Source organism: Pongo abelii, chromosome 3 (genome assembly GCF_028885655.2).
Source record: "Pongo abelii isolate AG06213 chromosome 3, NHGRI_mPonAbe1-v2.0_pri, whole genome shotgun sequence".
NCBI lineage: Eukaryota > Metazoa > Chordata > Mammalia > Primates > Hominidae > Pongo > Pongo abelii.
Window position 1 is genome coordinate 501,881 of NC_071988.2, and position 22,053 is coordinate 523,933.

The 22,053-nt window shown below is 53.1% G+C and overlaps 1 protein-coding gene across 10 annotated transcripts in view; it reads left to right on the plus strand.

Moving 5' to 3' along the window:
- The window catches only part of PIGG (phosphatidylinositol glycan anchor biosynthesis class G (EMM blood group)), a 54,214-nt gene that overhangs the window by 17,216 nt on the left and 14,945 nt on the right, over positions 1-22,053 (plus strand). For 6 of the 10 annotated variants that reach the window (XM_024246501.3, XM_054553639.2, XM_054553642.2 and 3 more), the window contains 7 exons: positions 1,003-1,215; positions 5,942-6,159; positions 6,568-6,849; positions 8,367-8,821; positions 11,985-12,176; positions 15,299-15,608; positions 18,612-18,775. In XM_024246501.3, coding sequence (XP_024102269.1) covers positions 1,003-1,215; positions 5,942-6,159; positions 6,568-6,849; positions 8,367-8,821; positions 11,985-12,176; positions 15,299-15,608; positions 18,612-18,775 — 1,834 coding nt within the window. Of the gene's footprint in view, positions 1-1,002; positions 1,216-5,941; positions 6,160-6,567; positions 6,850-8,366; positions 8,822-11,984; positions 12,177-15,298; positions 15,609-18,611; positions 18,776-22,053 lie in introns of those variants that run through there. The other 4 variants (XM_063723255.1, XM_063723256.1, XM_063723257.1 and 1 more) reach the window with 2 other exon arrangements.

Below are 22,053 nucleotides of genomic sequence, written 5' to 3' on the forward strand. Positions count from 1 at the left end.
GTACTGGAAGAAAATGGCCACACTGGAGTGGAAGGTTCTTTCTAAGCATGACCTAGAAGCCGTCATTAGAGAGTTGGCCAAGACCTGATTAATAAATTTGACCAAATTAAAAACTCGCTACAACAAAAATTTACCACAATCAAAGTAAAACCTCCACAGACTCACACCTGAGTATCTAAAGACACCTCACGCACCACCTATCCTGAGTAGCCGTCCCTGTGGCCTCTTGGCGCCCTGCCGGTGTGCATTGAATTCCAGGGTGTGGAGCTGTTTGCTGTCTTTACACATGAAAACACTCCGACCAAGTTGAGTTTCTCCTCCGAAATCATAGTGGATGGTGGCAGAGCAGTGGCCTGGCCCATTGTGCTGACATCACAGCCATTCTTGCAAGGAGATGGGAGGGTAGCCACTCACTGTTCAGGCTTGAGCTTTAGCAAACAGGCAGATGTCCAGCTTTTCCAAGTTGATTAGAGCACCTGGCCCAGCTGAACCTGCCTCATTCTGCGCTCCCCTATAGAAGCACCCACAACTGCTCAGGAGCCGTGAAGGGTTTATTTTCTCCATGAGCAATGGCATGTGCGCTCATAGAGGGCAGAGCATGGGACGCTCTGAATCCAGAGGGGCCGGGCTGTCAGCGATCCCAGCCTCACTTCATTCTCGGGTTGGCTGTTGACCTTGCCAAAGTGACAGTCCCTCCATGTCTGCTGGACCACCTGCTTCCTCTGTGTTCAGCCCGTGCTCTGTAGCCCTCACTGTATGGAGTTCCTCACATGAGCCTCTCTCCCAGCCTACTGAAGGAAAGACACCGTCCCTGGCATAGAATGGGTTCGGTAACAATATCAACACCGCAAGCAGCAAGGTGATTCCTGTATGATTCTGTGTTGAATGGTGTGAAGAGACGGATCATTTGGCTCATGTTAGTTGTAGAAGGTCTAATTCAAGAATGACTACCATCTTACACTTTCTAGAAGTCTGTTACTTAAAATGTTTTCTTTTTTCTAGGTGATATCCGACATCCAAAGCATGTCCAACAGACGGATGTGGCTGCGACACTGGCAATAGCACTTGGCTTACCGATTCCAAAAGACAGTGTAGGGAGCCTCCTATTCCCAGTTGTGGAAGGAAGACCAATGAGAGAGCAGTTGAGATTTTTACATTTGAATACAGTGCAGCTTACTAAACTGCTGCAAGAGAATGTACCGTCATATGAAAAAGGTCAGTCAACTCACCGTTTCGAACTCTGTCAGAGCTCTGTGTTTCCACTGAGCTCGTGTTTCTCCGATGTGTTTCTGTGGTGTGCAGTTTGTCACAGGAGTATTTTTTCATCACTACTCTTTGATGATACAGATTGTGTTTCTGTTTTCTTAGAACTTTGAACTATCACCATTGGCAACACCCTCAGATGCAGTTATCTAAAGTTCTTTCATAAATTTATTCATTCAGCAACTATTTACCAGGATCTTGTTATGAATGAGAGGCTGTTACAGGCACTGGAGACAGAGCAGGTACGAGGCTTTGCCCTCATGGAACCTTCCAGAGGGAGGAGAGAAAAGGAAGTGATTGATGGCTGATGTTGATGAGTACCTTAGGAAAAGAATAAACGGCCGGGCGCGGTGGCTCACGCTTGTAATCCCAGCACTTTGGGAGGCCAAGGCAGGCGAATCATGAACTCAGGAGTTCAAGACTAGCCTGACTAACACAGTGAAACCCCGTCTCTACTAAAAATACAAAAATTAGCCAGGCATGGTGGCGGGCACCTGTAATCCCAGCTACTCAGGAGGCTGAGGCAAGAGAATCGCTTGAACCTGGGAGGTGGAGGTTGCAGTGAACCGAGATTGCACCACTGCACTCCAGCCTGGCAACAGAGCGAGACTCTGCCTCAGAAAAAAAATAATAATAAAAAAATAAACAGGCTTGGGGTGGGAAGTGAAGCAGGTGGGGGAGCCGCTGGGGCAGGCTGGCCGCTGGCCATCTGGGAGTGCACATTACAGGCTGTGGGGGCAGCAGACAGGGTCCTCCATGGGGCGCACATTCAGGGGATCGTCAGAGCAGGGGCTAGAGTGGCAAGGGCAGGGCAGAGGAGATGGTATTAAGGCGTGAGGGCCACTAGGCACTGGAGGGGCTTTCACTTGTATTCTGAGTTAAATGGGGAGCTGCTGCAGGGTTTGGTGAGAGCCAGAGTCTTCCACTTGCATTTTCAAAGGCTGTCTCAGGTACCCTCGTGGAGGATTCTGCTTTGTGCTCTAGGAGGAGACCAGTCAGGAGGCAGTGGCTGTACTTGTGTGAGAGGTGAGGGTGGCCAGGGCCCAGGCAGAGGTGGTGGAGAAGTGGTTGCATTCTGGAAAGATGTCGAAGGTCCTGAAGACAGGATTTGCTCATGTGCTGTGATACTGGGTACGAGCAGACCAGAGGCGTTAGTTACGACTCCAGGGCTTTCAGCTGAAAGCGAAGGAACAGAGTAATAATTTCCTCAGGAGGGCACGACTTAGGAGGAACAGTTCTGCAAGACAGGTGCTTGTGGGTGGGGATGTTGGTGTCCGGGAAGCCATGTAAAGAAGTAATTTCAGGAAGCAGGGAGTGGGCAGCTGCATCAAGGTTGGTGTCGAATAAAATCAGGAATTGAGAACTGAGCTTCGGATCTGGCCGTGGGGGGTGATGAGTGGCTTCGTCAGATGGAGAGTGGGGGAGGGCCTGGCTGGTACTAGACAGGTGAGAGCCCTAGGCAGCAGACACTGCGACTCTAATGGGAGTAGGAGGTGGAGTTGCCTGAGGCGGGTGTGGGGCCAAGGGAGGTGCCAGGAGACAGCTACGGGAAGGATCCAGGAGAGGAATGTTTGTCTCCCTGGGATGTCTTCAGACAATCGACTCTGACGCAGCCGCGTTCATCAAGAATCATGTTTGACACTGGGGCTCCTTTGAGAGCCTGGAGGAAGTCGACTCCTGTTTGGGGGCAGCAGTTAATGTGGTATTGGCAGATTTCCCTACTTGAAGTAGAGGGATACTATTACTACCAAATAGAGTGAACGTCCACAAGCTTGCGCTGAGATGTAAACCGGCCTCCTAGAGTCACGTGTGGAAGACAAACCCGGCCAGCCAAGGAGTGCTTGGGAACCGGATGTGATGAGTGTCTGGAGGCCCCACCGAGCACCGAGCACCTGTGAGGTGGCCAGGTGGAGGACTTTGGCCATGGAGACATTTTAGTCAAGACCAGGGACAACAGTGACTTGTGCTTTTGGTTTTTTAAAAAAATAGTATGAGTTTGATAGCTTTTGCATATTGCTTGTTTTGTTAATGTGTCCTTTTTTCTATGCTAAGAGTGATAAAAACACCAACAAAATTGGCCGGGCACGGTGGCTCACGCCTGTCATCCCAGCACTTTGGGAGGCTGAGGTGGGCAGATCACAAGGTCAGGAGATCGAGACCATCCTGGCTAACACGGTGAAACCCCGTCTCTACTAAAAATACAAAAAATTAGCCGGGCGTGGTGGCGGGCGCCTGTAGTCCCAGCTACTCAGGAGGCTGAGAGAGGAGAATGGCGTGAACCTGGGAGGCGGAGCTTGCAGTGAGCCGAGATGGCACCACTGCACTCCAGCCTGGGCCACAGAGCAAGACTCTGTCTCAAAAAACGAAACAAAAAATATACCAACAAAATCAAAACAACAGTGGAAGGGTTATTTGCCTGTTCCAGAAGTAGTGGCTGGGGGAAGTTGGGAACCACAGTGGATATGAGAGGAAACCAGCCTGTTAAAGGAATGCAGGAGCCTCCCTTGACTGAAAAGACAGCCACAGCGTCTTGGACCCCCCTTGGCGGCCCATTGTCTACACCGTCGGGGGATCATATTTCCTAAAACAAAATGGGGTATGTTCTGACACTGAAATACGTTTTAGAACCCACAGCCAGGCCCGTGCAGTCCTTCGGTGGTGTCCAGTCTGTTGGAGGCGTTGTGCCCACCCAGCTCTCTCAGTGTAGTGGGACTGGCTTTTTCTCGCCTCTGGACTTTTGCACATGCTGTTCTCATCAACTTGATGCTCTTCCTGCAGTTTTTTGCCTGGCGAATTCCTGGGCACCATTTACATTTCAGCGTAAACATCAGACCTTCCTGGTCCAGCGCCCACTCCCAATCCAAAATCAGTTCCTCCCCATTACCAAAAATCCCTCATTGATACCCTCTACTTTTCCTTCCTGGGAAACTTGTAATTACAACTGTAATGCAGTCACAGTTTGTAATTACGCTCGTGTGTGTGCATGCATGCGTGTGTGCCTGTGAGCCCTACTGGATCCAAGCCCCAGCAGGCAAGGATTGTATCTGCTTGCTCGCCATGCTGTGTCTCCCCTGGCACAGCGCCTGGCACAGCGCCTGGCACATCATCCACGCTCCATGGATATTTGTTTCGATGCATGCACAGGCGTACCCCCATAGCTCTGTGACTCTCTGATAGGCGGTGGGGTGTGGACACAGGCGTCCCCCACTCCAGGGTGGTGGGTGTAGCAATGAAGGATGCCAGCCCTGGAACCAGACTGCCTGAGTTTCGTTTGCAGCTTTTACCCACTGGCACCGTGGCCCAGGTGCGTGACTCACCCTCTGTGTCTCAGTTGCCTCCTCTGGATAACAGTTCTGATGCTCATCCCTGCCTCATAGGGTCATTAGGGAGGTGAAACGAGCGAGCCGCCTAGTGTTGCTGGCCACTGGCACTTAGTGCAGAGAACCTGGTGCCGGCAGCAGTGGGGTGGGCCTGCAGGCGTGTGGGTGGGTTCACACTCAGGGACCTGGTGCCGGCAGCAGTGGGGTGGGCCTGCAGGCCTGTGGGTTCACACTCAGGGACCTGGTGCCGGCAGCAGTGGGTTGGGCCTGCAGGCCTGTGGGTTCACGCTCAGGGACCTGGTGCCGGCAGCAGTGGGGTGGGCCTGCAGGCGTATGAGTTCATGCTCAGGGACTTGTGCCACAGCACCGTGGACCTCGGTGGCTCGAGCGCCTGTGGCAGCTCTTTCACTGCTGTGATAGCAGGCCTGGGGCATGCAGAGCCACAGGGTGGGGCGAGCCTGCCAGGAGGCACAGCTGAGACCCTCCTTGGCATGGCTCTTCTGGAATAGGAAGCTCATGTCAAATACCGAGGGGGTCTCGGGAAGGAAGTGTTGCTTTGCAGACCAGTCTAATCACAAGTGAGCGTGGTCCAGGCAGAGGCTCACGCATCAGCCAGCTTTGGAAAGAAAGGACATCTGCTGTGCCGTGAGCAGCATGGCACTGTGGTCTAAAAGAGGGCGCCATAGCAGAGGGGCAGGGCTCCATCCAGAGGCAGGGCATCCATGCGCCCAGCAGAGCTCACCCTTGTGAGCAGAGAGGGTTGGAAACTGCTCTCTCTTTCCAAAGAGGATGTGAGGAAGTAACCCAGGCTGCAGAACGGGGGATGTTGGAGCTCGGGAAGGGCCAGTCTGCATTGGGGAAGTGGGTGTGGCAGAGAAGGGTCAGGCCGCTGCCCGCCCTGTCCCAAAACAGTGCTGTAAGGGTTAGAAAGACTCTGTAAAACCTGACTGTTGACATAATGCATTTCAGGATTGTTTTTATATTGCATGTTGACAAGAAGGAGGGAGTGGAAAGAGACAGAATAGGGAGGAGGAAGTAAGAGCGATGAGGGAGGCAGAGAAAGAGGCCAGGAGGCACGGGGGGCAGTCACTGCTGTCCGTGGGGTGTATGCCAAGGACCAAGGCCCGTGTCGCTGGAGGGCGAATAGATGCACGTCGGCAGCTTTCCCGGCTTTACAGAAGGTGTTGCAGACCCCCCACCCAAAGGAATGATTCATCTTCATTAAGCATCAGTTCTAAAAAGTGAAGGCTTTGCCGTGTGCCATTTATAACCGAATACTTTGAGATTATGTATATATATATATATATATATGTTCACAGTGTGTGTGTGCGCATGTAACCTTTCTGTCTTCTTAATAGATCCTGGGTTTGAGCAGTTTAAAATGTCAGAAAGATTGCATGGGAACTGGATCAGACTGTACTTGGAGGAAAAGCATTCAGAAGTCCTGTTCAACCTGGGCTCCAAGGTTCTCAGGCAGTACCTGGATGCTCTGAAGATGCTGAGCTTGTCCCTGAGCGCACAAGTGGCCCAGTACGACATCTATTCGATGATGGTGGGGACTGTCGTGGTTTTGGAGGTACAGATGCTCACACAGTTGTGGCTCAGGTGTTGCATTGATTTGATAACTCAGCCAAATATTTATAGTTTTAAATATATATATATTGGTGTTATTAAAAATGGGAAAATATTAATTTTCTTGTTTAACTCTTTTGTGGTGTGTCCTGATTTGTGACAAGACCCAGAGTATTGTCAGTGTCAATTGGCCTCACTCAGTATTGCTGCAGGTGATAAAATCACGCCATGCATTTTGGGGCAGTTAATTAGGAATCATCTTTTCCTGAGCTTGCTTTTCTGTTTTTACTGTGTGGACAGCTGACATGAGAGCGGGAGCTGGGCTTATTTTTAAGTGGGTTTCTCCAAGCCCAGCAGTGTGTGGTTTCTCCAAGCCCAGCAGTCTGTGGACGCTGCTGTTTCTCTGTTCCAGGTGCTCACCCTGCTCCTGCTCAGCGTCCCACAAGCACTGCGCAGAAAGGCTGAGCTGGAAGTCCCACTGTCATCTCCTGGGTTTTCTCTGCTCTTTTATTTGGTGATCCTGGTTCTTTCGGCCGTTCACGTCATTGTGTGCACCTCAGCTGAAAGTTCGTGCTACTTCTGTAGCCTCTCGTGGCTGGCGGCAGGTGGGGTGATGGTGCTGGCCTCGGCGCTGCTGTGTGTGATTGTGTCTGTTCTGACCAACGTGCTCGTGGGTGGAAACACCCCAAGGAAGGTACGTACGGCTGGTTCCTGGGAATGTGACGTGGTCCTTCTGCTCAGGCTGTTCTTGTTATTTCAGGCTGCCTTTCATTTACCAAACTTTGGTTGAACACCTGGTGTGTGCCAAGTGCTGGCAGTGCTCTGGACAGGGGGCCTCAGGGAAGGACGTGGAGCAGCCTTATCCCAGGCCTCTGGGTGTCCTGACACAGGTGTTCACATCTGTGCTGTCAGGTCAGATGCCTTCGTTCTTGGAAAGCTAGGTTCCTGCGACTGTTAGCAAGGTGATTGTAAAGAACTGGCGGTCACAGAGGAATGTGCCCCCACTGAGGGGGTGTGTGAATCAGACAGCCTCCCAGCAGAAGTGTGGGAGCTGCAGCTGAGGGAAGAAGAGACAATCGGCCTGGATACTCAGGAGGGTCAAAAGGAGACTTGGTGGCACTACTTATCCTGCCACCCCCAGAATGCATCCTGCCTCATCAGGTCCAGATTTCTTTCCAAGGCGGACGTTTTCTGTTGGAATTCTTAGTCTTTGGCCTCGGACACCTTCATTCGTTAGCTGGGGAGTGGTGGTGAGGCAGTGAGGAAGCGGCAGATGGTCGCACTCAGATCCACAGAGCCCAGGATCAAGGGACCCACTGCAGTGGCAGCAGGACTGTTGGGCCCCCACCCCAACCCTGCGCAGCCCTCATCCCCTCTTGGCTTGAGCCGTCAGAGGCCCTGTGCTGAGTGTCTGACCGAGACACTCACAGCGTTGTCATCAGGCCACAGGCTTCCTCGGAGCCAGGATGATCTGCGCCCACGCTTGCACCTCGGGCCCATCTGGGCTCATGCTCTGTCTCCCACTATTGAATTAGTACCTAGCTGCACGCAATATACAGTTATCAAAAGAATAAACGGCAATAATTGAGTCCTCATCTTTACTTTTGACTGCTTTAAGTTAGTTTATTTAAGAGACAGTACTGTGATGCCAACTTTGTCATTGCAACAGAATTAACCACTTTATTGGAAACGTTCTAGATTTCTAGAATATTCCTGGAGAAATTTGAGGTCTGGTTTGGTGGGATATATTGTTGAGGTTCTTTGGTTTCAAGAAGCAGGAACTGGCGACGCGAATCTGAAGACCTAAGCTGTTCCAGAGCCTGGAAGCGGCAGCGTGGAGGGCAAGGCCCAGGAGCCTCTGGGCAAGCTCTTTGGGCCGCATCACTGCCCAGAGGGTTCTGACCAGTTTCAGTCTTTGTCCACTCAGTTTGGGACTTGCAGTCCAGTGTGAGAACAGCTGGCTGGCCGTGCGGTGTCCGGCTCCCCTGCCTGGGCTGAGGGCGTCTCCACTCCTGCAGGCTGCGTCCCAAGAGGAAGGTTCCTGCCATTGGAGCAGAAGGGGGCTGTTCCAGAGTAGGGGCCCAGGTGCTGGGTGTGAGGAACAACGGTGTGTGTCCAGGGCATTCTCTGCTGTGAGCAAGGCCTTGACATGCAGCAAGATGCGTGTAGTTATCAGACCGTCTCTTACAAAGTGCACTTTCCTTTTCACAGAACCCCGTGCATCCCAGCTCAAGGTGGTCAGAGCTAGACCTTCTTATTCTGTTGGGGACAGCGGGCCACGTCTTGAGCCTGGGCGCCAGCAGCTTCGTGGAGGAGGAGCACCAGACCTGGTACTTCCTGGTGAACACCCTGTGTCTAGCTCTGAGCCAAGAAACCTACAGAAACTACTTTCTGGGAGATGACGGTGAACCTCCGTGCGGCCTCCGTGTAGAACAAGGGCTTGACGGGGCCGCAGCAGCGCGGCAGGACGGGCCTGGCTGTGAGGTGCTGGAGCGAGACAAAGGCCACGGAAGCCCCTCTACCTCCAAAGTACTCAGAGGCCGCGAGAAGTGGATGGTGCTGGCCAGTCCGTGGCTAATACTGGCCTGCTGCCGGCTGCTGCGCTCCCTAAACCAGACAGGTGTGCAGTGGGCTCACCGGCCTGACCTCGGCCACTGGCTCACCAGGTGAGAGCGTGGGCCCGTGGCCACAGGCCAGATTTTCTACGCCCCATTGGTCCCCTGCCAAGCTCTTCTTTTTCTAAATTGAGGCCATTTTTCATATTAAGAATGGGATAGTATTTGAGAGCTCAAGAATTGGGAAAATACACTAAAACCAGTGTTTTCCTAGATACTAGAATCAGTGTTGAGAAGTGAATTTATTTGGGGGCTAGCCTAACAGGTTTCATTTATTAGTGCTGAACCACTGTAACTGTTCATGATTGAAAACTTCTGTTTCAATGATCATTCTATAGTAAAGATGCTATTTGGGGGTCAAGCTTGCTAGTGGCTTGTTTTGGACACCCCGTCCATGCCCGGGCTGTGTGTCCCCCGCCCACCACTCAGCGTCTGCCTGTGTCAGGCCATTCCTGTGTTGCTATAAAGAAATACCTGAGGCCGGGTCATGTGTAAGGAAAGAGGTTCATCTTGGCTCTCAGCTCTGCAGGCTGCACAGGAGGCATGGTGTCGGCATCTGCTCCTGGAGAGGCCTCAGGAAACTGGCAGTCATGGTGAGGGCAAAGCAGGAGCCAGCACTTCACGTGGCGAGAGCAGGAGAAAGAGAGGGATGGGGGAGGTGTCCGGCGCTTTTAAACATCAGCTCTCTTGTGAACAGCCAGAGCGAGAATGTGCTCATTACTGCGAAGATGGCACCAAGCCATTCGTGAGGAATCTGCCCCCATGACCCAGACATCTCCCCCAGGCTCACTTCCAGCACTGCAGGTCCAGTGTCTTTTTTTGAAACGGAGTTTCACTGTGTCGCCCATGCTGGAGTGCAGTGGCACGATCTTGGCTTACTGCAACCTCTGCCCCCCGGGTTCAAGAGATTCTCCTGTCTCAGCCCCCTCAGTAGCTGGGATTACAGGTGCCCACCACCATGCCTGGCTAATTTTTGTGTTTTTAGTGGAGATGGGGTGTCACCATGTTGGCTGGGCTGGCCTTGAACTCCTGACCTCAAGTGATCCACCCACCTCGGCCTCCCAAAGTGCTGGGATTACAGGCGTGAGCCACCGTGCCCAGCCTGAAAGTCCAAGTTCAATGTGAGATTTGCAATGGACAAACATCTAAGCCATGTCATTCCCCCAGACCCCTATCCTGCTGCTGATGATCCCCAAGGCAGCAAGAAGGACGGGGTCAGCCAGGCAAGGTGGGCGCAGCCTCTGTGGGCCAGCTTTGCCATTAGCAAAGCTCCTTTCTCCTCTCCATCCTCCCTTTTCTCTCTCCTCATCCTAAAGGGGCAGAGCCGTGTGGAGGAATTCAGCCACCTCCTGAGCCTTTCATTGGCGACTGGAAAACCACCTAGAAAGTGTAGCAAATCAGGTAGCAAATCATTTCAAGCAAGGCTCGAAATAAGTAGAAGAAACCAGGACAGAAAAATAGTTAAGATTTGCCTAGACTTAAATTTTAATTGTCTGGCATTGAAGACTTAGGAAACTAAAGCAAAAGAAGAACAGCACAATGAGAGTATCTGCAGCGAGAGTAACAGCAAGGGTTGCAGTCCCGTCACTGCAGAGAACTCCTGTAAGAAATGGCAGCAGAAGGAAAAGAGAAATGCCCAGTCCTAGTAATGAGGGCACTTGCAGTTAAATGACAGGGTGTGACTTCATACCTGCTGAGGCAGAGAAGCAGAATTGAATGACGAGACTCAGTCTTGGTGAGCACGTGAGGATTCCTGGGCCCACGTTAGTGGCACAGTTCTTCTGGAAGATACTTGTAAGTTTACATCAGAAGCTGCAAAATTACAGATTCTTCTGATTAAGTAATTCTTGTGGGAGGCTAAGCATTAACTAAATTACAAAAACCTCGGTTAGCCAAGTCATCACAGATGGGTCCTTCTATCTGCCTGCCGTGTGCCTACACATTTCCTTTGCAGAGAAACCCCGGAGAGGGGACTTTGGTTGGTCCCCACTCCAGAGGTGAGGAAGCGGAGGGGGGACGGGCTGCTGGGAGGTTGTGCTGGGCACGCCAGCATCGGGGTCGGATCCCAGGCATGTAGAGCAGCCGGGTGTGTCACGGAGCTCCGTGTCCCGGAATAGCACTGTGACACCTTGTTTCTTACTTTCCTGGAAAATTAAAGCATTAGGAGAGAATTGGCTGGGTTTCCACCCCACATGCAAGAGCCACCACCCCCAACCGCATTATCCGCAGTTTTGCTTACGTGAGGTCAACCATAGTCTGAAAATATTACAGTATTTTGAGGCAGCCCACATTCATATAATTTCTATGACAGTAACAATTATATTGTTATAAATGTTCTACTTTATTATAACAATCCTGAAGATTGTGGAAAAACACGTGCCATTTAAAAAGCAACAATACACAGACACCCAGGTACTCCTTCCCGGGGTGAAGCCCAGGCCCCCGTGTGGCCCCAGTCTCCCCCTGTCATCCTGGGAGGCTTTGAAGCGGGAGCTGCAGTAGAAGAAACAGAAGGGAGCCCGGCCTTCCCCGCCCTCACACTCAGGCCAGGGCTGGCCGGTGCTGTACCACCACAGCACGGTCGGGACTCTGAGCTCTGCCCTCTGACAAGCTGTCAACCTCTGCACCATCTCCTCACCCAGGAGCAGGTGACAGCAGACCCTGTGAGAGGCCATGTGGGTCTAGGGACGTATCATGCGTTACTGAGTTAATGGGAGAAGGCAGGAGAGAGGAGGTAAGCTGGTAGGTGCAGGGCTGACCCCGAGAGGGTACCAGGGAACAAGAGGACGGTTTCCATCTGTCACCGCCTGGCCTCTGGGCATCCAGATCTGATGGTGGGAGACCCGTTTGTGAATGAGAAGTGAGAGTTCAAGTTAACTGTCTTTTTTTTTTTTTTTTTTTTTAAATAAAATGTGGTCTCACCACGTGGCCCAGCCTGGTCTCAAACTCCTAGCCTCAAGCCATCCTTCCACATTGGCATCCTAAAGTGCTGGGATTGCAGGCGTGAGCCACCACACCCCACTGAGGTTGACCATCTTTCATTTGTTACACTTTAAGAACCTTTGTTTGAAAATAAAAACCAACAATTTCATGTAATCTTTGGTTTTTGGGAAAATGAGCTATTTTTTACTACAGTTCTTTGAAAGCCACTCGGTGTAGATTGATCTTGTCGCTGTTTGTTTACGTAATGCTGGCATTTTCCATCTCATTTCAGCTCTGACCACAAAGCTGAGCTCTCTGTCCTGGCTGCCCTCTCCCTCCTCGTAGTTTTTGTGCTGGTGCAGAGGGGGTGCTCCCCTGTGTCCAAGGCTGCCCTGGCGCTGGGGCTGCTGGGCGTCTACTGCTACCGGGCGGCCATCGGGAGTGTCCGGTTCCCGTGGCGGCCGGACAGCAAGGACATTTCCAAGTAAGTGCGTGGCGGACACGCGGCGCGTGGAACCACTTTACTCTGATGAACTGAGAAGACCAAGCCAGTCTTCAGAGCACTGGAGTTTGGTGTTTGTGAATTGTGATTGTGTCAACAGCTACTGGAGTGTAACTAAGAAAACCTCAACCAGCCACATTGTTAGCACTTTGTATGTTTTATGTATTACTTTTAGGAGAGAAATCACTTGAAAGTAAGATTTTTTTAATTTAAAATAAAACCTTCAGGGTGTGTGATGGGACAGACAGATGAGCGTGAATCGGTTTCTAAGTTAGTGGCAGCACGTGATGGCCAAGGTTCTGTTTTCCTGGTCAGGGTGTAATTGGTGATGAGGATGATGAGTGGATGTTTCCCAGCAGCTGGGAAATGAAGCTTGCTGGAAAATCAGACCGTCCTCATAATTTATAACGAGCCCCCATGAGGGGCCAGGAGCTCCTGTTGATTGGCGGGAGGGCTCAGTCAGGAGGACCATTTTCTTTGTTCAAAGCAACCGTGTTTCTGATTTTAATTGTGTTGTGGCGGTGAGCACAGGAGTGGGATGAGCAGAGGCCGTTCTGGAGGGCAGCTTGTAACATGTGGGTGACCCTCTGTTTAAATTTAAATAGCTGACTGTTTCCATTTATCTCAAGAATATAAGCAGAGGCAGGAGCCTGGGATGGGACACAGGCATGTCCACTGAAGTGTCCTTCACACTTGCAAAGAGGAACAACCAGGGTAGTTATCCAGCAGCAATACAGTGACCCTCCCAGTGAGGTCGAGGTCGGTGCTCTGTAAAGGGGTCTTCTGGCTATTAGGCAGCCTGTGTGCACAGAACAGAGAAGCATGTTGTGGAACAGTGGGCTGTGAAATGGTAATATGACCCCAGCTTACTAATTGTGTACTTGGTTTTTTTTTTTTCATACTTATATGAAAGACTACATACTTAAAATACTGGTGGTTATATTTAGGACCTGAAATCATAAGATTGTGGTCTTGCTTTTTACTTATTTTTGTATCTTAGCGATGTCTAGAGTTAATAAGTGTTGCTTTTCTAATCACAGCAAAAGTCAAGGTGACTGCTGAGGGCTGTGCCAGCCTGAGGGGTGGCCGTGGGGCTCTGGGGGCACCCCTGGAAATACTTCCTGGCTGAGTGGGGAGTAAGGGGTGGGAGTTAGGGTGAGCTGAGGCCTGGCTGAGGCAGTGAGAGTGTAGCAGGCTGTCATCCGAGGCTGGGGCCTGGTGCAGAGAGGATGCTGACGGGCGGGTACCAGCGGTGTTCTGTGGAGATGTCTCAAAGGCTGTTGACTTTGGAATCTGAGACTTTGGGCTCATCCAAATGGATGTTACATTTGGGGGTGTGTGTTTAAGGTGTAGCGTATGAATAAATTCATTTCCTCGCAGATCTATACACTGAATTTCAGCATCACTCATCTCGAGACCTTGGCCCTCTTCCCTTCCCTGGCCTGCTTCCTGCAGCATGTAATTTGCTAGTGTCGAGAACTAGCCAGTGTGCCTTTTCTTTCCACATGCACTGCCTGGTTCACTTTCTTCCTGTAAAGTGCCTCCGTCCTTTGTCCCCATCTGTCCCGATCATAAATAGGTCCTGGCTGCAGAGGCATCCTGGCTCTAGATCATGGTAACAGCTGCCGCTCTCCTGTCAGTCCCCCGGGCCCTGCCATCCACTGAGAGTCTGAAATCCTTTGCACTCAGTTCCTGACTGTCCTCCACTCAGAAACCCAGGGATGGCTGGAGTGGAGTTGGAAGCGGGGTGGGCCTGGATGAGCAGCATCAGACTCTGCCCGGCCAGGGGAAGAGGAGGAGGACCCACCAAAGGCCCCGGATGATGCCCCTCCTGCGCATCACCCTGCCTGCCCTGGCATCCTCTCTTGACACAGAAACCAGTCCCTTTTCTTCTATGAAACTTCTCCAGTGATTGTGACCTTTGCTGATTTCTCCCTTCTTTAAATGCAGATGGGCCTATAATTCACTCTCAACTTAGCACACACCTTGGCCTGTGGGGGTTGCCAGGTACCTGACCCCAGCTCCTCAGCCAGGATGTGGGCCCCTCCTGGCAGCCACACTGCCAGGCACATGGTATACAGTGCTCAGGCTGTTTGAACTAAACTGATCAAAGTTTACTTTCTTAATGTACAAAGCTTTCTAAGAAAATCTAATATAGGAAAATTCAGTTTTCACAATATTATTATGATGACATGAAAAATTTATGATTATTTTAAATGATCAGCTTTTGCAGGCTATATGAAGCATTTCATTTACAAAATTTATTTAAAATATTATGTTTTAGGAACATACGTGTTTTGTAAGATGAAATTTTTTGGTAATTGTATCCTTTACAGATGACTATCATAAGAGTACTTAAATTTACTGAGCTTACTGTGTGCCAAGCACTCCCTGCATTCCCTTGCTTAATTCCTAGGATGACTTTGTGAAGTGTAGAACCATTTTCTCTCCATTTCACAAATGGCAAAGCTGAGGGTCAGAAGTCTTGATTGACACGCCCGAGTAGGAGAGCTAGTGAGCAGCAGGGCTCGGACTGAGCAGAGCTCTGCCTTTTCTCAGAGCCCGCGGGGTTGGACGACTGCACCATTGCATGTGTGTGTACCTGTGAATGTGCAGGTGCTTATTTACCTATAACTGCATGTGTGTGTGCCTGTAAATGTGCAAATGCTTCTTTAAATCTGCTCAGTTGTGCAATGAACATTTATGAACTTACAGCAGTTTCTTAGAGTTGAATCTTACACTAGTGCATTGGGTTTTTTTAAATTAACTGTGCAAAACAGGCGGGCCACAAGGGCACCGCTTGGGTCGTGCCACCAGATGAGCCAAATGAGCAAGATCTCCCCGAAGCCAACCCCAGCAGAAGAGTCTGCACGAGGACACACCTGTGGGCCTTTGGCGGCGGCTCCTCAGGGCTGCTGTGCAGAGGAGACATGCCCACTGCCGTGACAGGACCTGGGGGTAGAGAGGGTGCCACAGCTCCTTTAGTCAGCAGTGCTGGGACATTTACTGGTTTCCTAGGTAGATAGGTGTGTTTTTCATGGGAAAATGTTTTTGAATTTTTCTCACTGGTGCTAATGAATCTAACTTGTTTTGCTCTTTTTTAGGGGTATTATTGAAGCTCGTTTTGTTTATGTCTTTGTCCTTGGCATTCTGTTCACCGGCACCAAAGACTTACTTAAATCTCAAGTCATTGCTGCAGACTTCAAACTCAAGACTGTAGGGTTATGGGAGATATATAGTGGATTAGTTCTTCTGGCAGCCTTGCTCTTTAGACCACATAATCTTCCGGTCTTAGCATTTAGCCTCTTGATTCAGACTCTGATGACTAAATTCATCTGGAAGCCCCTGAGACACGATGCAGCTGAGATTACTGTGATGCATTATTGGTTTGGTCAAGCATTCTTCTATTTTCAGGTAGGTTTTCATTATTATCATGGGTAGTAGACTTCACTTTTTACATATTTATTTTAAATTTTTCTTTGAGAAAATGTTACCATAAGTTGGAAAGTTACAATGTTTGTTTAGCAAAAGAACTGTCAGTGTGGCATGGTGAATTATGCTGAACTCTCGTGCGTATTTTATGAGATAAAGTACAGCCGGTTGTTTAAGACATGTCCCAGGTGTGGATGTATGGGTGCTTAAGACAGCGGATTGCTGCTCTGCTGGGCCAGGCTTGGGTTTATTTATTACAAGCAGTTCAGGAAGCACAGACATCACATTGTTCACTTGCTTCATTGATGAATGTAATAATTGTTCTCATTCATGCCCTTTGCCCCCGGTGTCAGAGCTGTCCACACTGGGGACCATTGGTGCCCCCATGATTATTAGCTCTCTGAGGCCTGGTGGGTCGTCAGGGCTTCTGTCTGGTATTTAAAGACCCACCCCAGACAAGCCCAAACCACGTCAGTTATGAAGAGACATAGAGGGACAGGCAGGCGGGGCCTCAGAGGGATCCAGCCTCATCCAGCCTCCCGGCAACCTCAGGAGAGCGGGCACAGCCTTGCTGGTTCCCTTCCAGCCCCGACTCCCAGGCTGAGCCACTTTGCACCAGCTGAACGTCGTGGTTGCATTTTGGTCTTTACCGTGAGGTGTGTATTTTCTTGGTGTGCACCACTGTCTGCCTGTCCGCTATCTCATACCCAGGGGGCTTGTGCAGTTCTTTGTGTCCCGACAGGGCCTCTCCTCCATCCTCTCCTCCTTTCCTGGTGCTCCCAGCCTTTCCCATGGAACAGCCCATAGTTGCAGGATTTTCTGTCTGTATGTCTGCCCACTGATCCTGAAGCCCAAAGGGTGGTAGGTGTGAAGTTACAGAAGTCTGTCTCTTCAGGTACAATGAGTAGGTGGCCAGTGGCCAGCTTCTTAGCCCCTTCCTGGTGCTTCCCTGACCCTGCTGACCCGCTCAGGCCCCTGTCCTCCTTGTACACAGCTGCAGCTCTCCCTGCCATGTCCACACAAGGCACAAGGGTGTCCCCAGCAGAACTGCAGGCCTGGATGCTGGTATCCAGCACGTTCAAGCCAGGCGGCCTCCGGCAGGCTCTTGCCACACCTTCGTTTCCTTATCTGTAAACCGGGGATAGTGGTCTCCCGGCCTCCCCCGGACCCGGCCCTCCCTGGTCTCCCCACCTCCCCACGGCCTGTTTTGAGGCTGATCCGCTGCCCCCTCAGTGTTAGATCTCCTCGGGGAGGAACCTGTGGCTTTGCTGCCCATCCCTGCTTCCTGCCTGCCCTCGACTGGGCAGTTCCTTAACAGATCAGGGATCAGGAATGTGACTGCCCTTGCTCGTTTGCTGGCCCTCCACATTCACCCAGTCCCTGGGTCTCTCTGCCTCCGTTTCCTCCCTGTTTGGTGAGGATAATCACGAAGCACGTCAGGACTGTTGGGTTAGATGAAGTCATGCAGGTAAAGCCGCTGTGTAGCTGCGGACATGTCAGCATGGCTGGCAGTCTCTGTGCCTGGCTGAGCCTGCTCAGAGCCACAGTGGCCTCCCTGGTGTCTTCCTCCCCTGCTCCCGTCGTGACATCTGGGACTCTGTCCCCCTGCCGCCCTCCAGGGTCTCCTGCTGCTTCTGCCTGTTTGCTCTCTCCTCGGTCTCCCTGCAGAAGAGCTTCCAAGTGGAGGAGTCACATGACTGGGGCGGCGCCGTCCAGGAGAGGCAGTAGCCGCGAGTCCAGTGGGTCTCAGGGGAAGCCAAGTCAAAGGGCTGGGGCCTAAGACAACAGGGATAGGAGTCAACGCACATCTGTGAGATGCTGGGGAAGCAGCATCAACATGACTTGGGGACCCCCTGGGCCTACAGCTGTCTGCATGGAAAGGGAGGAAGGAGCCAAGCTGGTGAGCACCCAGCCAGTGTTTTGTGGACATGAACAGTTCTGTTTCTGGAGAGGGATCTTCGTTGGGCTTGGGGTCGTCGTTGGGCTTGATAGAGACATGTGCTGTCAGACTGTAGATGTCATGAGTTTCTGAGGAAAGGTCAGCATGACAGGCAAGTGACAGACATCAGAGTCAGTAAAGATGGAGCGTGGAGAGGTGGGGCCTGGGAGCAGAGAGGAGGGGCCTAGTAGTGGAAGGGTGTGGTCTTGGAGTGGAGAGGTGGGGCCTGGGAGCCGAGAAGGGGGGCCTAGGAGTGGGAGGGTGTGGTCTTAGAGTGGAGAGGTGAGGCCTAGGAGTAGAAGGGTATGGTCTTGGAGTGGAGAGGCAGGGCCTGGGACCGGAGAGGCAGGGTCTCAGAAGACCCCTTTTTGGGATCCAGAATCACTAGGAGCAGGGTAAGCTGTGTGGCATTGGTGCTTGCATACTGCAGGGAGTTACCTACCAGGGCTGGGCCGGGACTGGCCAGAATCTTGACAGATGAAGTTTGACCAGACCAAGTGAGTCCTCATGGTCTGATACGTAAGCCAGATCTGAGTTACCAATTTGCACCAGGGGCTGTGCTCCCCCAGCGGCTGGCCTGCCCTCCACCATGTAACCCACTTGCAGCACCTCACCGTAGATGGGACCGGGCTGGGTGCCCATTGTAGTCTTCAGCCCAACTCCCCCCGTGGCTGGGCCTAGCAGCTGTGCCTCTCAGGGCCATATGTGTCCCCTCAGATGGGGGTCCTTGAGAGGGGTCAATGGGTCTGGACAAAGGTCTTAGATGTGTCGCAGTCAGCCAGCGGGTCTGTGTGTGCGTCCTTCCTCAGAGGGGGCCCCAGCTTCTGCACGGTCAGCTCACGTGCCCCTCCGCAGCCTGGGCACTGCAGGCAGGGGGAGGGGGTGCCACCTCGGCAGTCTGAAGGAACGGCTAGGCAGCCACCTCTGACCACACGTGTGTCCGTGCCAGCGTGGTTATCTGGGCTGCCTACACGGTTCACACTAACATCATGGCTGTTGATGCCACGTGTTGTGAGGCCTGTGTCAGCTCTTCTCCTGTATTCCAGGGCAACTCCAACAACATTGCCACCGTGGACATCTCCGCAGGCTTCGTGGGCTTAGACACCTACGTGGAAATCCCAGCCGTGCTCCTGACAGCGTTTGGGACGTACGCAGGGCCTGTGCTGTGGGCCAGCCACTTAGTGCACTTCCTGAGCTCAGAAACACGCAGGTGAGGCACCTCTCTGCCGTCAGCACAGTTCTGGGGGCTGGCTGCCTGGTTTTAAGGGCCGTACTTTGTTCCAGATGCAAGGGGGTCTAAGCTGCATGGGTCCAACAGTCTTTTCAACAGTTTCTTTTCCTTAAATAAGGAACGGTCCAAAGCTCAAGGGCCAGAAGGCGGCCTGAGGGGTCCTTGTAGGGCCAGGGTCGGGTCTCACGGGGCCTCGCTGGGCTGCCCAGGTCGCACCAGCACATGGTTTCTAGAGACACAGGAAGGAAAATTCCTTTTCCCACCACCCCAGGTTTTTCTGCTTGCTGGTGGGCAGATGGAGGGCAGATCGTCCTTCCCCTTTGGGGACATGAAGATAAAATACGGCTCTCGGCCCCCAGAGACCCTGCTGGGGCGTGCAGGACCCTGGAGAAGGCTCCTGGCTCTGGCGGTGCCTGTTCTGAGTCGTCCTTGAGTAGCTGGGGGCATGTCCCTTCCACACATACGCTGATGAGTTGGGTTAGAAAAACAAGGTGGGGGGGCACAGGGAAGTTCAGAGACGTGAGCCCCGTCCCCTGTCGCTGAGAAGTCCCTTCAAGCTGCGTCTGGCCTGCCCTCCATGCTCTCCTGCCTGGTCCGCCTCGTTCCTTCCAGTGAGCCTGAGGTCTCCTCTCCAACACCCACCCGTCTCCTGGCGGTTTTGTGCAGAAGTTCCCCCGGGGGACCCCCACATCAAGGGTGCAGCCCCCCATCCACACACCCGTCTCCTGGCAGCTTTGTGCAGATGTCCCCCGGGGACCCCAGATCAAGGGTGCAGCCCCCCATCCACATGCCCGTCTCATGGCGGTTTTGTGCAGAAGTTCCCCCGGGGAACCCCAGATCAAGGGTGCAGCCCCCGCATCCACACGCCCGTCTTCTCTGCAGCGTTCCCACCGCCGCACACTCTCTGCTTACTCATCGTATGTTTCTTGCTCCCCCAAGAAAGGAGGCTTCGTGAGGCAGGGGCTTCACCAGCTCTGTTCACCATAGCAGCCTCAGTGCCTGGCCTGGCGGAGTCAGGTGCTGAGTGGACTGCGGGGGGTTGATTCTGTACCTCCCAACTTGGTCTGGCAGAGACCCCAGGGCCTGCAAAGTTATTTGACTCACATGTGCCTGGTTTTTCCATCTGTAAAATGGGAGTTGCTGGGGGCTCAATGGGGGGGCACTTGGAAGCGTTCACAGCCTTGGAGGGGCTAGTGGCCCCTGCGGCATCTGCCAGAGTGCCCCGTGATCCACGCTTGTCCCTGCTGCCAGCCACAGTCACGAATCCCCGCAGCGCCTGCGCGTTTCTCCCTGTGCTGAAACCGCGCGCCGCGGCCCGGCCTCCTCCCCGGCGGGCGAGCGTCTGGGGCACTTGCTGGGTGGCTGAGGGCAGGTCAGCGAGCCTTGCGTGTGTCCTGTGGGGACCGGAGGCCCCAGTCCTGCCGGGAGCCCCGGGGGGCGCGCTGTGGCCTCTCCGCTGAGCAGTGAGGCTGCAGGGCTCCTACGCCCTCCCGTGACTGAACAGTCGCTCTCGCGGTGCTGACTGCTGGGCCCCCGTGCCAGCCCTCCCAGGACACTTGGAGGCTCCTCCTGCTGAGCTCGCGGTGACGCCACAGAGCGGCTGCACGTTTCTGTGGCCCCGCCCCGCCCTCTGGCTTCTCCACAGCCTCCTTCGCCAGGTCGTCCTCTCAGCTCCACGCGGGTCCTCTCCCCGCCTCACTCGCCTCCCCAGACCAGCTGCTGAGACCGGGCCACAGGGACCCTTGGCCTTGCCTCCAGACCCAGATGCCCAGCGCCCTGTCGACATTCCGCAGAGGTGTCCTGCGGCTGACAGGACTGAGGAGCCCTTTACGCGACGTGCGGGCGGGGCCCACGCACCCCTGTGCCTGCCTCAGCTTTTCCCGCCCCGAAGGGAGCCCCTCGCCGCTCGCGTCCTGCGTTGAGGCTCTCACAGCATGGGTGCTTCTGAGCCAAAGGAACCGTCCACCTCGGTGGAAGCGCTCGGGCCCCGCGGACTCGGCGGGCCCGGGCTGCACCCCTCAGTCTCTCGCAGGTTTCCGTGAGGGGTCGGGGGAGCACTGGCCTTGCTTCAGCGGTGATGGGCGCGTGCCTTCCCTCAGCGGACACGGAGCCTTTCCGAGGGCAGAATCGCTTCCCGCGGACAGGAATGCCTGAGATTCACCTGTGTTTTCTTCAGGTGCCTGTGGACGCTTGACACGCCCACTTTGGGGCAGTCTGTGGACAGACCCCCGTAATTTACAGTCACCGCTGAGCTGGTCATCACAGCAGAAAGCTGAGGCTCTGGGGGCGGAAGCCACCAACAGAGCAGCCTGGGAGACACCCCCCGTGGCGGGGCTGTGTGGAGACGTCCTTCCAGACTTCGATTCTGCGTAGAAGCAAACGTCTGCCCTGAGACCCCTGCTCGGGGCCCGCCTGTCTCTCAGCAGCTGACCTGGGACGTCCTTCTCTGACTTGGTTTTCAGGCCCGCCGCGTGCTCACACTGGGCTTACAGAAACAGGAGACCCCGTCCTCGGCAGTCTGGGGTGGGCTGTTAGCACGTCGTGTGGTCAGGTGTCAGGACAAGCGGGCGTGAGCGCGCCTCCGCCCTGGAGAATGGATGTGCTACAGCTGTGCGCGGCGTGATCAAGCACCTCGGGTGGACGACACACCTCCCAGTGGCCAGCTGGGGCCTGAGGGCTGGAAGTACTTGCCCGGCTCGTCTCTCTGTAGGTTTGGTCATCGGCCTTGCAGCTGCCCTGGTGCTTGCAGATTGCAGTTTGATGGACTAGGCAGTTTTCATCTCTTACATAGCCAGCACGTTTGTATTTGGGAGGGAAAAAGACAAATATTAAGTGAAGTGAAAGCATTTTGATCAACTGGAGAGTATCATATTTTTCCTAGTCAAGGAGCATTTCTCCTTCATTTTATAGGGTTTTCTTCTTCCCTTTTAAAAGCATAAAGCGTCAGGTTTTACTCATGGTTTCCATTTTGTTTCAGTAGAGTAGGAAAAACTATAACCGGGTCTAAATGGTAGACAGAGAAAATACGTTTCCAAAAGGTCAAAAACGTGGCCTTGAGTGGTCGGCGACCCTCTGTTCCAGGGGCTGGCACCCTGGGCTGCCTGCTCCCCTCAGCGCAAATGGCTCTTTGCTGAGGTGATGGGAACAGCAAGCTGCCATCTTCTAGATCGGGAACGCTAAAAACTGTTAAACTGAAGTCAAGGTGGTGCCATGTCTAAGCCACAGCTTCCCGCATGCTGTCTGGGTAGGATGGGGCC